Below are 18,315 nucleotides of genomic sequence, written 5' to 3'. Positions count from 1 at the left end.
TGTCTTCTCTCCTCCTGTCTTTCTGCATGGCAGGGTTTTCTTCAGTCTGGGCCCAGAATTCATAGGTCTCTAATTCAACAACCCTGTGAGTTAAACTGATGTTTAGTAAATGTTTGTTGAACAAGCCAGGTTTTGTTACTAGCCTGGAAAACAAACCATGGCTTGGAAGTGATTTACTGAATTTCAAATAGCCAGCTTATAAAAGAACTTCTGGAACAAAACACGTGTATAAATTGGAGGCTGCCTGTTTGTTCTCATAGGGACTTCCAAATACATAGGAATAAAGACACAGGTAAGTGTGATCCTGTTGTTGTTGTTACTATTATTATTTATTCGGAGACCTAAGCTTTAAAATATGGCGAGCCATCCTAACTTTTATACTACTGGATCATTCCTCGTTCTCATCGGTATAACTGGGCATGTGAACATTTTTTGCCAGAGACACTTGTAGAAACCAAGGCAAATTTTCCCTTCTTACTGAGGATCAGAGGAACCACTTTAGTAGGTGTTTTGGATATTACATTTATGGCAGCTGCTGAAATGTTCTCAAGTGCTATTTAGCAGAATAGATATCATTCCGGATATCACTTTGCAAATAGCTGGTTTTCCTTGTACTCAGTGTGATCATTAAAATTGGGATATTACCTCCACCTCTAATTTTCAGTGTGAGATTAATCAGAATTGGCCATATATTGTTTATAAATCTCTTGGAAAATTGAAAAACTTTTGCCTCTTTTGACAAAATGCCATCAGGAAAGCACATTTCTGAAAGCGTGCCAGGCTTGGCCTTCTTGTTGGCACGGCACGTATTGTTAAGTTAGTCCAAGGACTATGTAATAGACTTTATTTTAAGGTGCTTGTTTCAATTTGATCTGACATCTTAGTTTGGTTCGTTCTTTATCTCTTTCCTTTCTTTATGGTCCCTATATAATGATTTTTAACCTTTGGTATAAAGGAAGTGTGTATCATATTTTCTTTCCAAGCAATACACATTTAATTCTATATATGCCTATATATATACACAGCATTTTACACATAGTTTGAGGGCTTCTGGGGAGTTAAGTTACATCCTTTAAACTTAAACCCAGTTCAAATATCTGTGAAGCCCTGAAGCTGACTTTAGCTGAATGAATCACCCACTCTGTATTTTGACAGCACTTAAATCATACCTCACCTTTGTTACTGTAATGACTGCACTTTTCTCTCCTGTCCTGGGTAGTGACCTCTCTCTTTCTATCCCTTGAATCACAAGCACACAGCACAAAACAGAACCTCTGTACTCTGTATTTAGGAATTGATTAAATACCTGAATGAATTAGACTGGACTGGAAAATCCCATGGGAATAAGGGCCATTTCTGTTTTTACCATCTACTGTGTGTGTGCCCATCTCCTAACATAGTACCTGTCACGTGGGAAGGGTTTTATAAATATCTGTTGCATAAACAATGGATGAGATAGTTCTGTTCCCTGGAAGTGACTCCAGTGTAGAACTCTTATAAAATTTTGTGAACAAGTATGATGCATTTCAGACCAACTTAATCCTGGATGCAAAAATGTCAGTAGATATTCCTAACCCATTATTTCTGTTAAACTCTTTGTATCCTCGCTTCAGTTTCCCCATCTGTCCTACAGCTCACCCATCCCATGTCTCATATTTCTTGTATTCATCTTCTTGTTCTCATTTGCATACCGCTTGAACTTGAGACTCCACATCTTGAGCTTGCTTCTCTCATTCATATTTTTGACCACACAACACAAATGTATTGTGTAAATGTATTGCACGTTTCCCGTGTGCCAAGCATTGGGCAAGTTGCTGCCCATGTGGATACAGTACTCATCTACCCCCTCTACCTGCCCCTAAGAGTACCTCTTGTAGAGGAAGAAATACACATGAAAAGAGATCACTACAATAACGTTGGTGAAGGACTCACACAGAAGGCAAAATGCTGTAAGAGCGGAGGGGGTTCGTTCACACTTTTCCTTGTCCCTGGAGTGGCATCTCCCACGTCTCCCCTCCTCCTACAGAGGTGGTAATATTCTACTTAACCATTTAAGAAGCCAGTCCACATTTTCCTTCTCCATGAAGTTTTTCTAAATGTTTTCTGTTTAATCTTCCCCCCCCCACTCCCCTACCCCAATATGCTTTCCACAGTATTTGTTGCGATTCTCCATTAGACTGCGTACCTAGAGGTTAGGAACTGTATCTTCACCATTCTTGTGCTCTCATACAGTTCTTTAAAAGTTGTAGGTTGGTTAAATGGACATATTTGTCCCCTTTTACTCACAACATCCCCTAACTCACACCCCACACTTCAGCACATGATTTATTTCCTCTCGAAGATCTCAGAGTCATTTCTTGTGTTGTTCTTTACCTATACATTGTGGTAGGTTGTCATGGCCACCACTATGTGTTGGAAAAGAATTTCTCCTGTCCAACTTCTCTTTTTTTAATTCAAAATGAGGAACTGACTGGTCAACTAAGTGGATGACTTGTTTTCTAGTCAGGTAAGTGTTTGCTTCACAGTGGAAATCAATTTACCGTTAACTGTTTATTGTATTTGGAAACATTTTTCCCCCCTTTGGACACCTTTAGATTCTTGTTCAAATCTTTTTTTTTTTTCCTGGATTCCAAATAAATGATTTTGAAATATGTAGGATTTATTTTTAGGAATAGTTTATTAGGTTTGAAAGTATCCTATGTGTATCAGGTGCATGTACCAAAGGGTCCAGAGATGCAATTGCATATAGGAAATAGAGTTCATCACACACTACAGGCTAAAGTTAATGGTTATTTATAGTTAAACAATGCCTCACAGGTCCCCCTACCATGCACATGCACATTTAGAATGTAAAATGTTTCTTTCATTTCCTTTGTTAACATGCTATAGGTCTTATAACTTAAAAATGGCTTTTTATTTCTTTTGGTTAAATCTAGCTAATTTAAAATATTTGAATGGTAAGCCTTTTCTGAATAGCAGATTAGACCCCAAACTTTCCCATTGATTTTTATGGAATATTCCTTAATTCAAAATGCTTTCCTAGACAAAGAAGCTCTAAGAAAAACCTGTCCCTGGTCGACATTTTTATCCTTTACGGAAAGAAGGGAAGAACTCACAAGAAAGTATACTTAGACCATTGACACACAGGCCCATTGAATACCTTTAAGTGTATCCATCCCAAATTTCAAGTTCATGTTCATGGGTTTGAATAAGAAGAAGAAAAAGAGAGAGCTAGCAAGAGATCAACATATACCTGTTTTGTGCCATTTTCCTTGCTATATAGATGTGTATGATTCTATTTCTCTGTTCATGATGAGTCCGTAAGAGCTGATCCTTTGTTTTATTCAATGTCGTATTCTCAGAACCTCACACAGTGGCTGGTATGTGGTTTATGATTAATGCTCAAGGGTGAATGAATTAATGAGTGAATGAATGAAAAGACTTTGAGCCAGAAGTGTTTCTTCATATTTTTAGTACATATTATGAATCCTAAAACAATGTGTTTTTGAATAGTTTTTACATAAATGATACTTAGCCAGTCAAAAAAGAAAGGTTTCTTTTAGTACATTCTTAAGAAGTACTATTGACCAGTTCAGTACTAGTTGTCAACTTCCTTTTTTAAAATTGTTTTTAATGTTTATTTAGTTTTTGAGAGAGAGAAAGAGAGAGAGGGAGAACTTGAGTAGGGAAGGGGTAGAGACAGAAGGAGACATGGAATCTGAATCAGGCTTCAGGCTCTGAGCTGTCAGCACAGAGCCTGACACAGGGCCCGAACTCATGAATCATGAGATCATGACCTCATGAAGTCAGAAGCTTAACCCACGGAGCCACCCAGGTGCCCCATAGTTGTTCAACTTCTTATCCTGAACAGTGTAATTGTACAGTTTCTCACTATCTATGGGAATCAACCTTATTGAAATGATAGAGCCATGGCATGCTATTAACACTGGGACTGGCCCAGGTGCAGCATATGTGCATAACCAGGGTAGGGAGACAGGGTCAGTTGGGGTTCAAAGAAAAGGCCTCAAAGCAGGTGGATCTAGATTTAAATTTTAGCTCTGACACTACCTAGCTCTGTGGCATTGGCAATCACTTAACCTTTCTAGGCCTTTCTTTATATCCTCATCTAGAAAATGGGCATAAGAACATTCCAAACTTGCTAAGTTTGGAATAAGGATTAAGTGAGATAACAGAGTGCATGTCACTACATGTGTCAATATAATTTTTCCAGCCTCAACTAACTCCCAAGGAGAGGTGTTCATTCTTAGTTAAGAAGCTAGTCAAAAACCTTTGTTCTTATATCTGAAAAACTGAGTTTTGGCTTTGCTGTGTATTATCTGGAATACCTCCTTATCTGTCTCATTTTTTTTCCACCTGTAAAACTAGAGCATATTTAGTGTGATCTGTCTACTTCATGTGGATTTAAGAACAGCTAACCTAACAAATGAGAGAAGAAAATAGCTTTGAGCTGTTTAAATGAAAGGTGCCACAAAAATCAAATAGAATTCTATAGATAGTCTAAACTCAATTTAAACCAAATCTGACATAAATTCATTATAAGAGTACAGGTCTCTGTGGCCTTATTCTTTGTGATAACCTAAGAACATTGAAATATTTTGCTGATGTGACAAGTGTCTAGAAACACTGTTTATCAAAACAAGATAAATTGCATTCAGAAAATAAGCGTATAACAGCTTCCTCTTGATGATCATTTCCATGAATCAAAAGTTTAGTGATATTCTTAAAAGACATAGTTCCTGTGACAAAGAATTGCAAAATATGCCATTTAGTGTAACTATCATATTTCAAAACACATGCTCCAGGAATTGACGTAAGAAAACCGTAAAGTTTCAAGAATCAAAGTTAAATATGTGAATATAGTAAATCTAAGCTATAAGCCAATAATAGCTTCCCAGAATTTTCAAGAGCTAAAAAACCTTAGGTATAACCCAGTCCATTTTGTTACAGATTATTGATTTTTTTATTTTTTCATTTTATTTTTAAAAAATCAAATATAAATTTTATTTTTGCATAAAAGTTAATTTGAATAAGCTGCGTGGTTTTTTGTTTTTTGTTTTTTGTTTGGTTTATGTGAACAGCTGAAAATGTGTATGGTACATTCAATTTTTTTAAATATGAAATTTATTGACAAATTGGTTTCCATACAACATCCAGTGCTCATTCCAACAGGTACCCTCCTCAATACCCATCACCTACCCTCCTCTACCTCCCACCCCCCCATCAACCCTCAGATTGTTCTCCATTTTCAAGAGTCTCTTATGGTTTGGCTCCCTCCCTCACTAACTTCTTTTTTTTTTTTTCCCTTCCCCTCCCCCATGGTCTTCTGTTAAGTTTCTCAGGATCCACATAAGACTGAAAACATATGGTATCTGTCTCTCTCTGTATGACTTATTTCACTTAGCATAACACTCTCCAGTTCCATCCACGTTGCTACAAAAGGCCATATTTCATTCTTTCTCATTGCCACGTAGTATTCCATTGTATATATAAACCACAATTTCTTTATCCATTCATCAGTTGATGGATATTTAGGCTCTTTCCATAATTTGGCTATTGTTGAAAGTGCTGCTTTTTTTTTTTTTAAAGAAAACAAAGTTTTTCTAAAAGTAACTGTTCAACACATAATTTTGTCACAGATGCTGTATTTTTTCTTTAGTTTTTTTTAATGTTTACTTTTGAGAGAGAGAGACAGAGAGAGACAGAGACACAGAATCCCAAGCAGGCTCCAGGGTCTGAGCTGTCAGGACAAAGGCTGATGTGGGGCTCAAACTCATGAGCCATGAGATCATGACCTGAGCTGAAGTCCAACGCTTAACCGACTGAGCCACCCAGGCACTGCTATATTTTTTTATTAATAAAATAAAATAAAATAAAATAAAATAAAATAAAATAAAACAATGTAAGCCAATTAGTGGGAATCAGAGAGCCAAAACAGGAGTCCAGTTATGTTTCATGAGCTATTACACTCTCAAAATTTTAAAAATCAACAGAAGTATATGAAAATATAAGTTAGAATAGAAACAAACTTCACTCTTGGTCAGACTCATAAAATATCTTTTAGTTTTAGATTCTGAAGTCTGTAATATTGGATTGTAAAATAAATAAGGAAAACACAAAAAGGTTTGGAAGCAACTGATAGAGTGATTCAACAGGGTGATCAAGAATGCCAAAACCTCAGGGTCGCCTGGGTGGCTCAGTTGGTTAAGCATCTGACGCTTGATTTCCGTTCAGGTCAATATCTCACCATCATCGGGTCGAGCCCCACATCAGGCTCTTCTCTGAGCATGGAGTCTGCTTGGGATTCTCTCTCCTTCTCACTCTCTCTCTTTCAAAAATAAATACTAAAAAAAAAAAGGAAAAGACTGCCAGAACCAGACACCTAAACTAAGCCTGAATTAGCAGAGTGGCTGGACTCCCAAATTAATATAATCAGTGAATAAATGGAGATAGGAAAACTAAGTGTTTCTTAAATGGCAGCAGATGAATTTTCTTAAGTTGCCCTAGTTGTTTTCACAACATTAACCTTATTTAACTACTAATGTGGGATTTCCAAAATTCAAATACTGGATCCTGAGACAAGAAGCCCATGCTTTTGAATTCATATCTCAGTTTAGAATTCCTATTTTCATTTTGCATAAAATATAATGAAACATCACATTCATTCTTTACAGAAATATCATTAAGTACTGGACCAAAATAGTTTGTAAAATGTGCAGCCATGATAGATATTTGTATGTTCCGTGTAAAATTAGATGTGTGTATATATATGTGCATTTGTATATTTTCCATGTATGTATCTCAACACTGAATGTCTTGTTTTCCTTCTTCTAGGGCTGCCATAAAATACAGAACTTTAATAATGTAGTACCTGAAGGCATGAGCTTGAGCTTTCTCATAGCCTTGGTTTCAAACAATGGAGATTACACATGCGTTGTTACATATCCAGAAAACGGGCGTACCTTCCATCTCACTAGGACTCTGACTGTGAAGGTGGTAGGTAAGCATGGTTTTGTACTAAGTGCACACAGCAAAATGCAGTAATTTTGTTTTGGCTCTTGATAGTTTATTACAAACAGGTATGTAAATTCTATGGGAAAAGAGGTTGATCTTTTTTGTTCACTGTGCTGGAGCCACAACACATTCCACATTCAGAGTAGGCACTCAATACCTATCAGTGTACCGCATGAATCATTGATCTATATGAATGAATGAGGAGTGGAAACAGTGCCGGGTGAATCTGTGTTCAACTTGTACCCTTGCCATTTATTAGCAAAATGCCTTTGCTCAGGGTCTCAGTCTCCTTGTCTGTCCTCTGGGACTAAGAGAACCTCACATTCAGTATAGTTGGGAATATCAGAAATAATATATATATTATGTTAATCCAGTTCCAGGCAAAGAGTGGAAACTCAATGAATAGTAGTTAATATTATTGTCAAAAAAGTGTTGTATTTGAATTAAATGAGCTCTGTCTTTCTATGTACTGGAACTGTTGTAGATGGAGCTGCTTGCTGGCAGGGTTCAAACATTGCTTTGCCACGAGAGAATAGGTGGTGGGAAATGAGGAAAGTGGAAAGGACAATATCCAGGCCATAGTCAAAAGACTGTCAAATCCAGAAATCAAGAGGACCAGTGTCAGGATAGGTGGCAATTAGGGGAGAGCCCTGAATACCCTGTGCCCATGGTATTCAAAATCAGAGCATATCAGAGTGAAAACGTTTCACACCCCATCTTTTCATAGATGTCATTGAGACACAACAACACAAAGTAAGCTGTTTTGGGGGCTCCTGGGTTAAGTGTCCTACTCTTGTTGTCCACTCAGGTCATAATCTCAAGGTGGTGAGATGAGCACTGTGTTGGGCTCCATGCTGACCACTGAGCATGGAGCCTGGTTAGGATTCTCTCTCACCTTCTCTCTCTCTGCCCCTCCCCCACTCCCTTCCCCCCCCCCCCCCCAAAATAAATAAATAAAAATTAAAAACAAACAAAAAAACCAAAGTAAACTGTTTAGAGATGCTCTGTTAGTGGAAGAAGTGATTCCAAATCCCAGGTTTCTTATTCTTGGTTCAGGGCCTTCTCTACTAGTTTGACATAATTTGGGCATCATTTTTAAGGGCTTTAACATAATAGTACAAATAAAATTCAAACTGAAAAATTTTGTAATCACCTCTCCTCTTCCTCTTCCTACTTTTGGAATAATGCTGAGCTGGGAACTAATTCAGAAGAAAAATCAGACTAAATTTTTAACGTAACATGAATGGGGATACCAGGTGGCTTAGGTCATGATCTCACTGTTTGTGAGTTCAAACCCCATACTGCACTGACAGTGTGGGGCCTGCTTGGGATTCTCTCTCTCCTTCTCTTTCCACCCATCCTGTGCTCGCACTCTCTCATTCTCTCTCAAAATAAGTAAATAAACATTAAAAAAAAAAAGAACTTAATGTGAATGGCCTTAAAAAGCCAAATGAATAATCTAACCTTAGATTCATCTTGGAAATTATTTCTGATATATATTCTTAAATTCAGGATTAGGAAAGTTGAGAATAGGCATGCCTGGTCACCTTTATAAATACAGAAGTTGACAGATGCTGATGTGAGGTGTGGTTCTTATCTAACCTTCAAGCAAAATACAAGTTTGTTTTTTAAAGCTGTGAAGTATTGAGTACTTATTATATACCAATAGGATGCTTTAATATGCATTACTTAATTTAATATGCATGATTTAATTTAATTCTTATAATGAACCTGTGCAGTGAGTTTAATTATCCTCCTTTTAGAGGTGAGGAAAATTAGCTTTTGAAAGATTAAGTAACAACCCAGAGTCATATGGTTAGTACATGACCAACTAAGGATAAGAACCCTGGTTGTTAAATCTTTGAAGTCTTTACTCTTAAACACGACACTGTAAAACCCCGTGGGGGTATTTTTCTTTCAATTTAGAAATATAGAATGTTATAAAGAGCAGCAATCCTAGGAATTAACAGACATCAGACATCAGGTAGACTTGTGTGCTGGCTTCATAAATGTGATTTTGAATTTTCCATTTACATATTTGTTTACTTAATATTTACTTATTTAGCCAAGTCCCATACTAGACACTCAAGCATGTTCTGGAGAAATATGTAGAAAAGAAACAATTGAGTAAGACATGAAAGCAATTTATCTTATACTATTAGAAGTATATTTCATGTAAGCTTTGGAAAGCAAAAATACTGGTTAAATCTTCTGTCCTGAAACATGGAAGCTACTTAGTATTTTATGTACGTCTCTTTGTTTGTTTTAAATGAATGAAGTGTTGTAATTTACTGTATATTGAGCTATTGGCCCTGTCAAGAAGAATTGCCAAACAATGCCAGGAAGTTGGACAAAAGTTTACAAAAGAGCAAATCTTGGAAATGGGTTATGAGAGATAAGGGCTACATGATTTAACATCATCTCCCTTTTGTCTCTTCCTCTCGAACATAGGCTCTCCAAAAGACGCATTGCCTCCTCAGATCTACTCACCCAATGATCTTGTAGTCTACGAGAAAGAACCAGGTAATTATAGCTGTGCCTCTTAATTTCAGTTAGATTCTCTTAATTACAAGGAATAAAATGTCACTTAAGTTAAAGTATGAGAATAGAGGGCTATTGTAGGGAAACAACATGAAGTGAAACTTGAAATGGTGTCAGAAACGAAGGCAGCTCTGGGGATTAGCTCCTTCGTCCATCTCTTGGGTGTCTCTGAGATTCTCGGCTTCTCTCTCCGCAGCTGCTCCCTTCTTCCTCTGCAGTGGCTCCCCTCTCCTGATTAGTGATTTCTGTGTGATGCACACATTAGCTTGCACAGGCCTTGTGTTTTCCAAGACTGCAACATGAGCACAAGACTTCCTTTAAGCTTTTGCTCCAATGCAGAGGGGCGAGGGCAGGAGCTCAAAGGAAGACTATGAATTTAATGGATAACAACTGGTAGACCTCATACAGCTTGATCAGAACACTATTGGGTGCTTCCTGTGGCTGTCTGGGGCTCCTTTTAGTTTTCATAATTTTCCATTCTGGACAAAAATCTTCTGTGACCAACCGAATAAGGCATAATTTGTTATTCTTCTGGCTCAAAGCCTCCCACAGTTAAACTGAAAACCATAGAAAATTTTAAGAGTTTCTATATTGTATCCTTTATAATAAATTCCCTCCAAACCCAATGAAAGGTATAAAAGAACATATTTTTAAAATCTACTAAAGATAGCAGAGGTTGTGATCAAATGTAGGTAGAAAACAATGATGCCCTCCTAAAATTAAGATAAAGTTTCAAATAGTGAGCTGCCTGTAAAACAAACAAACAAACAAACAAAGAACACACTAAGAGGTCCGCCAACCCCAAATGGACCACATTTCCCAAAATTCTCAGTGGCTTTGTATAGTAATATGTACATTCTTCCTGCTCTCAGGTGAACCCTTACGAATGATCTAGTGTGTTTCATCTACCTCTACCTACCGTATGATTGCAAAATCTATGTTCATGTTTCCTTCCTGCATATTAATATAGAAACTGAAGGGGAAGGCGTAAGAACCATGCATCTTAGAGGAAGGGATGGAGTAGGACCACTCAGTGAGACATACCTGAGTTCAAATTTGGATGACAATATAATTTGTCATCTCAACCTGCACACTTTCTGAGAGTGCAAGCAGCTGATATCAATAACTAACTAGGAAAGCAGGCATAGAACAGAGCTGTCCTGGGTAAGCTGGAATGGAAGTCATTCTGGGTCAAATTCTGGTCTGCCACTTATTAACAATTTCATCTAGGAATGGCATTTAACATCTTTAAGCATTAGTTTGCACATCTATAAAAGGTGGATTTTAATAATACCCCATAGTATCTTATTAAAATTAAATGAGACCACTGATAAATATAAATATTTATCACAGCAAATTATATAAAGGTCTTAGTAAGTATGCTGCTGCTCTTTGTCTCATTATTATCATTTTTCTGCCTACGGATCCCCCTGACCTCATGTTCCATCTTGGAAAGATAGCAGAGAATGTTATTCATAAATACTAATATTTATAAATATATAAATATTCACTATATATATTAACTACATATAATATTCACTATATATAAATATATATGTAAATGATATTTAAACTTATTGACTGCACCCTTATAGCCGGATCTGACCTGCCTCTCAGCATTGGCATTACCCTGTATTTTCTGGGCCAAGCTCCAACAATCTGGAGAACCTCTCCTCAGTCACTGTTTTTGAGGGAAATAAAGGATAAGAGTAGTCCATGGAAGTTTAGGGCTCCAAGTATGTTGACAGAGCCTCTTTGAACAAATACTGTTTTGGTAGAATGTACATGGATTGTATACAAAATGGTCATTCTGGAAATTTGGTATAAAGCTGCTCCACCTTTTTTCTTGGTTTGTTTATTTTGTAATGAAGTATGGTACATTACTGTGACAGGCCACTTGAAAACTACTTAGAAGTAGAGTTTTAAGTACACTTTTATAGCTTCTGATTAATCACGGAGTGGAACCATTATAGCCATGTGAAGGGTACACCCTGATGGGTTAACTTGTTATTTTAGGTGAGGAGCTACTCATCCCTTGTACAGTCTACTTTACTTTCCTGAAGGATGCCCGCAATGAGGTTTGGTGGACCATTGATGGAAAAAAGCCGGACGACACCAATATTGATGTAACTGTCAATGAAAGGTATTGTTGGCTCAGACAAGGGGTGACCAACACTTGTCCTCAGTCTAATGCCCTTGGGTATATACTAATCATTGAAAGTAACAACCCTGACTTTTGCCCATCATTACCAAAAATCAGCAAGATTTTCAAGTCTTTAGTGGCTGCATTCCAAAGCAGAATTCCTGGATTTGCAATTCAAGACCCAGATACCTTCTGATAATCACACATTCATGATTCTCCCTTCAGAATAGATGGGATGTGTAGCCCACATGCATGAAAAACTACAATATAGGGCCCTGGATACGTGTAAGCTGGTCAGTGTGGCCCTGTTCTTTTCTTTCTCAAGTCTGGAGTCTAGGCCTCTGTATTTGTGCCTCAGCTAAATTGTGTGTTTCTTGTCTTGCAATAAGCATACATTTCTTTTCTTCTTCCTCCTCATTCTTATCTCACATAGCATGCATATCACCTTTATAATTGATAATCATTTTTTAAAATACTGACTAAATACATTCTTTAAATTTTATTTTTAACAAGCTGAGTCATTTTATTTATCTTTTTTTTTTTGTTTGTTTTAATGTTTGTGTTTTAGAGAGAGAGCATGAGTGGGGGAGGGACAAAGAGAGAGGGAGACTGAGGATCCAAAGCAGGCTCTAAGCTGATAGCAGAGAGCCTGATGTGGAGCTCAAACTCATCATGACCTGAGCCAAAGTCAGACTAAGCCACCCAGGCACCCTCATTTTAATTCTAGATAAATATAATTTTTTTTTTAAGGACATAGGGTTGGCAGGAAGGAAAATACGGGTCTTTGAAAAAAGATTCTTCTGGAAATGAAGCAGACAATTGCAAGATAACAATTGGTTCAGAACAATAATAAATAAAAATCAGCAGCTGACCAACTACATGACAAAGTAGTTCTAAAACCTCAGGCCTTAACGTGATGTGCAAATAGATCTTTGGCTACTTGAACTTCTAGAAATCAAAAGATATGTCTTTCCTAGTAGTAAAGTCAGACTTTGTGCATAAGTTACAAAATGTCTACATTACAGCAGGTGCTATGCAAGATACTTAGTCCCTAACTGAGTAGATTTTATCAGAGTAAGAGTGATAGAGCAGAAATTTCAATAATTGTGATAAATGTAGTGATTGGAAAGTATTAGAGGTTATCAGAAGCTTCAGTTAAGGATTCCAGTCCATTTTGGAGGATTAGGCAGTGCTTCTCAGATGGTATAGTACCTACATACAGATTTGAAGGATGAGTAGAAATAACCCAGGTAAAGAAATAGAAAGAATGTTCCTGGTAAGAGGAACATCATGTGCAATGGCTGGATGTTAGAAAGCAGAGCATATTTAAAGGTACAGAAGGAGCCTCCTGAAATTAGAGCAGTTTTTTCAGAAGGAACTGATTAAAGATGTAGCTGGAGGCACAAAGGGAGAGTACTGATCATTTCAGGAATTCTGAACATTGTGCTTTCTATCCTCATAATAATAATGAATGAATGATAATGAAAGTCATGATGTTCTTCCTTGCTGCGATTTCAGCACAGCTCAGTGTTCCTGGTGGAGCAGTGCAGTTGAGTTTAGGCTAAACTCATCATAAGCTTTGACCAGGTTCTCATGACTGATGGTAAGCCTTATTGGAAGGAGAACCTGGATGTCAGCCATAGGAGAGAGATTTTGTTTTCTCTTCGTAGCAAGTAGTTCCCAGGGATTTTAGATCTTGATCTTGGACCCAAAGCACTTGATCTCCGACATGGAGATTGAGAGGTATTTATTTTTCATAAAGCTTACTTGCTTTGAGAAGTTTCTTCCTTTAATATGTTAAGATTGAACCCATGGGCTTTCAGCATTTTGACTAAAATATTCTACCTGTGTTCAAAACTCAAGCTTTGGGAATCCATGAATTCAAACATATGAACGATTGCTGTGTATGGTAATAATAGCCTATATGTATATTTATTTAGCATTGTTCTCATACTTACGCATTGACATACTCAATCCTCACGGCTCTTGAGTAAGTTAATACATGTAATACACTGTGTAGGCATTGCTATTTACCTCTTTCAAAGAAGGAACGCAAGACTTTTAAAGATTACTTACTGTGCTGAAAGTATATAGCCAGTAAGTGACAGAGACTGGATCAAACCCCAAATGGATCTGGCCTCAGAAGCTTCTTTCTACTCTGATACAGAATCCTGTCTCATAAATTTGTAAGGAGACATTTTGCTTTGAAGAGAAAGCTATAATGTGTTACCAACAAAGAGATTTGATCTAGATACTGGGATTGTGTGTGGTATAAAATGTAAGGACTGCTATTGGAGGGGCACCTGGGTGGCTTAATCAGGTAAGCATCCAACTCTTGGTTGCAGCTCAGGTCATGATCTCATGGTTTGTGGGATCCAGCCCTGTGTTGGGCTCCATGCTTGAAATTCTTTCTCTCCCTCTCTCTCTCTCTCTGCCCCTCTCCCACTCACATGCATTCTCTCTCTCTCTCTCTCTCTCTCTCTCTCTCCCCCCTTTCTCTTTCCCTCTCTCTTTCTCAAAATAAATAGATAAACTTAAAAAAAAAAAGAATGGTATTGGAATCTAGAAGTTATTCTTTCTTTGTAACCATTGGATCACGGGCAACACAGCCTATGGGCATTCTGTCTGCCTTCATCTAGGGGCTCTGTGGTTGTCTACTTGTCTGATTCACACACAGCACATGGCCCTGCAGCCTTGCTCATGCTTTGATTTTCTTTCCCCTATTTCTAGTATAAGTTTGACTACAACAGAAGATGAAACGAGAACTCAGGTTTTGAGCATCAAAAAAGTTACTGCTGAGGATCTCAAGCGCAACTATGTCTGTCATGCTAGAAATGCCAAAGGGGAGGTTGACAAACCAGCCAAGGTGAAACAGAAAGGTAATGGATGCACTCAGCAGATGAGTCTGTGAACTCCAAACGTAACATTGTGGTGAATAAGGAAAAAAAGAAAAATTGAGAAGACAGTGCTCCAGCACCTAGCACATCTGGCATATAGTAAGGAATCAGAGATGAATTGAAAAATCTTGAAAGAAAATATCCATCTATGTGAAGATACTCAAAATATTAATTCTTATACTCTTAGTAACTTAGTGCCCAGGTGTGGCTTAAAAAATCCATATGATTATTAAAAGGAGGTATAATTTTATATCAATACAGTCATGAAAAATGAAAAATAAAATATTTAAAACTACCAAAGATATAATAAAACTGGTAGAGTTACATTTTGTGGTGAATTGTAAAGACCCTTTTAGAAACCATTGATGGCAGAGTTCAAGGGTCATAAAAATGACCATATCATATGACTTAATACTTTTGGAATTTTTCCTGCACAAATAACAGAAAGAGAATTATGTACCCATCGCTATTCTTAGAAGCATTATCTATAATAATGAAACATTATAAATAGCAACCATCTAATTATATTCAAGTAGTTAAGTAAGATATAAAATATTTCTTCTCAAAAATATAATTTTAAAATGATCATTTTAAATATTATGTAACAGCATTCAAGCAGGTTTATAATATACCACTAGCCACAATTGCTAAAATTAAAATTAAACAATGACTTAAAATATGTAAAAGGATTTCTATGTTGCTATTACTAATTTCTTCTATAATAAATAAAAATGATAAAGCTCTTTTGTGTGAGCTGTTGCTACTGAAACAGAGTGTGTCTAAAATTATCTTTGGGTCTCTCACCTAACACAGAACCTCAGACAATTAATGCCTTCAAGAATGTTTTTCAGTGATCTAGAGAAAGATCATGATGATTCATCATCACATGTCATTCAGAATCATCGCGGATTCTAGTCTCCTATAATATGTATACCAAAAGTAAAAAAACAACAAAAAAGAAGTTAATACATAATTCTTACATTTTGCAATGGGATTTAAACCTTTTTTTAAAGCTGATGCAAAAACAAATTTCACCTTAACATTCCATTACAATCTAGAAAGTAAAAAGCAAAGTCCTGGAGTATATATGGCACTTAAGTCTTAGTGGATTGGTTCTGGATAGTTCATTGCTTCAGCACCTCAGAAGCCAGTGTAAAACAACAAGACTCAACCAGATAATATAAGGCAGTTTCCCAAAGTTCGTTCCTAAGAACACTACTGGGACTCTTTCTAGTACTGCAATTCAATTTTTGTACTCTAAACTCAGAGGGCCTGTGTTGGAATCCTGGTTTCTGAGCATCCTAACTCTGTAACCTTGCAAAAAATCACTTAACCTCTCTGACCTTCCATTTCTTTATATTTAAACTAGGCAGATGATACCACTCTCTTATAAGGTCGTTTAAAGCACTCAGCACAATTACTTGCTTTTATACAAATATATTAAATGCTCAACAAATGTTAAGTCTACTTATTTCCACAAAATTTTCACAGGTGTTATTTGACAAAGGCTTTTATAATACATAAAGTATCTTTAAACTCTAGATTAAACAAAATCAATCAAGTTACTTTAGTCAAGGGCCCCTGAGAGTCCTTCATGTGTTAACATTTGGTATGAATATCTGCAGGGAGTTGGAATATAGGAGGCAAATATATTTTTCAAATATATTTGACTTCAGATTCCTGGAGAATGGAGCATTTTGTGGGACTCGTTTTCTGAAGCAAGCATTTTGGGAAATAATTATAGGGGATAACATAAATTAATTACTTATTGTCAGAGAGGATTAAACAGTCAATTAAAATCATGTTTAGTCTAGGAATGATGCAGAAGTCGGCCTGCCAGAGGTACATGAGTAGCTCCTGTCCACAGAAAGCCATGCTCTGAATGGTTATGTATGAATGGTATCAGGGATGTGAAAGGACAAGTATGTCCACTAGACTGGAAGATCTGTGCTGATATTACATCAGTATTACAGATAATCTAGTCTGGTCTGCGTACATCTCGTGGTACCAGAGGTGTGTGTTTGTTACTTGGCTTCTGTTCTGGACCAGGCAATGCTGCAATTCAGTGGTGATACCTGAGCTCATATTAATACATTATACATAAGGATCCTTCTGGATTCGTTGACAAAGCATTCTATGTCTTTCTTCAAAAAGATGACAGGAAGGGCTCCAAATAAGAATTTACTTGGGTAGGTCTTTGGACCTAATAGCTCTTTGGATGGCACAATTTCATCTAGTCGGTTACAGCAAAGTATTAAAGGAGACACAGCTAACGTAACCATGTTAAACATGCAGTTGTTTTATAGAGGAGACAGGTGGGAGCTAAGGCTAGATGTGTGTTGAACTTTATGAGAAACTGCCAAAACTATTTCCAAAGAGGTTGTACTATTTTATACTTCCACTAGCAATGAATATAAATTCCCATGTTCTACCTATATTCTTACCACCTTTTGAAGTTGTCAGAGTTTTCAATTTTAGCCATGCTAGTAAATGGGTACTGGTATCACACTATATTTTTTAATTTGCATTTCAGATACTAATGATGTTGAGCACTTATTTTTAAAGTCTTCCTTTTTAAAAAATGTTCTTACTTATTTTGAGAGAGAGAGAGCACTATACCTGTAAGCTGGGGAGGGACAGAGAGAGGGAGATAGGGAGGGAGGGAGAGAATCCCAATCAAGCTCCACACCGTAAGTGATGAAGTCAGAAACTGTTGTCTTCCTCCTTTTTTCTTTTCGAAGAGTTTACCTATTTCTGAAAACGATATTTTTCTATAGATTTTAGTATTATCTTGTGATTTTCTATGTTAGAGCCTGCTGGGATTTGATTAGAATTGTATTAAATTTGTAAACCAATTTGGAGGGAATTGAAATCTTTACAGTATTGACATTTCCAATCCATGAACATTATGTGCCTTTCAATTTATTTAGTTATCATTGGTTTTTCTCAGCTTTTTTTTAATTTTTGGTTTTATGTGTACAGGTCTTACACACATGTTAAATTTACCCCTAAATGTTTTGTGTTGCTATTGTAATGGTATTTTGAAAATTTCACTTTTCAGTTGCTCATTGATAGGAAATAGAAATGAGTTCATTGATTTTTATGTATTGATCTTGGTATTCTGACTTCCAAATTCACTGATTAAATAGGGTTTCTGTTTATTTTGTTTTTTAGGTTCCTTAGCATTTTCTATACACTTGATCATGTTTACAAGATATAAACATACTTTTACTCCTTCCTTCCCAAACTTTATGCCTTTGACTTCTTTCTTCCTCTGTCACTCTCTTGCACCTCCAGTACCATGAACAGTAGAAGTTATCAGAGTGACCATACTTGGCATTTTTCTTAGAGGACATGCATTCAGTTTTTATGTGTTAAATATGATGTTATTTATAGGTGTTTTTTTTGTAGCTGGCTTTTATCTGTGTGAGAGAGTAATCTTCTATATCTATATAATGAGTATCTATTGAAATTTAACAAATTCTTGGTGTGGTTTTATTTGAATGCATCTTAGTTAGGGTTCTTTAAACTCCTTGGTTCCGCGGCGCCTGTGTGGCTCAGTCATTTAAGTATCCGACTTTGGCTCAGGTCATGATCTTGCAGTTCTTTAGTTTGAGCCCCATGTTGGGCTCTGTGCTGACAGCTCATAGCCTGTAGCCTGCTTGAGATTCTATGTCTGTCTTTCTCTCTCTCTGCCCCTCC

The 18,315-nt window shown here is 36.8% G+C and overlaps 1 protein-coding gene across 2 annotated transcripts in view; it reads left to right on the top strand.

The window, feature by feature from the left end:
- The window catches only part of IL1RAP (interleukin 1 receptor accessory protein), a 130,831-nt gene that overhangs the window by 95,454 nt on the left and 17,062 nt on the right, over positions 1-18,315 (top strand). For both annotated transcript variants that reach the window (XM_049628412.1, XM_049628411.1), the window contains exons 5-8: positions 6,853-7,018; positions 9,484-9,555; positions 11,590-11,716; positions 14,447-14,595. In XM_049628412.1, the coding sequence (XP_049484369.1) occupies positions 6,853-7,018; positions 9,484-9,555; positions 11,590-11,716; positions 14,447-14,595 (514 nt within the window). The remainder of the gene's footprint in view (positions 1-6,852; positions 7,019-9,483; positions 9,556-11,589; positions 11,717-14,446; positions 14,596-18,315) is intronic.

The sequence above is a fragment of the Panthera uncia genome, chromosome C2, assembly GCF_023721935.1.
Source record: "Panthera uncia isolate 11264 chromosome C2, Puncia_PCG_1.0, whole genome shotgun sequence".
NCBI classification, from domain to species: Eukaryota; Metazoa; Chordata; class Mammalia; order Carnivora; family Felidae; genus Panthera; species Panthera uncia.
The sequence above is the reverse complement of the archived record's forward strand: the minus strand, read 5'-3'. Positions and strand labels throughout refer to the sequence as shown.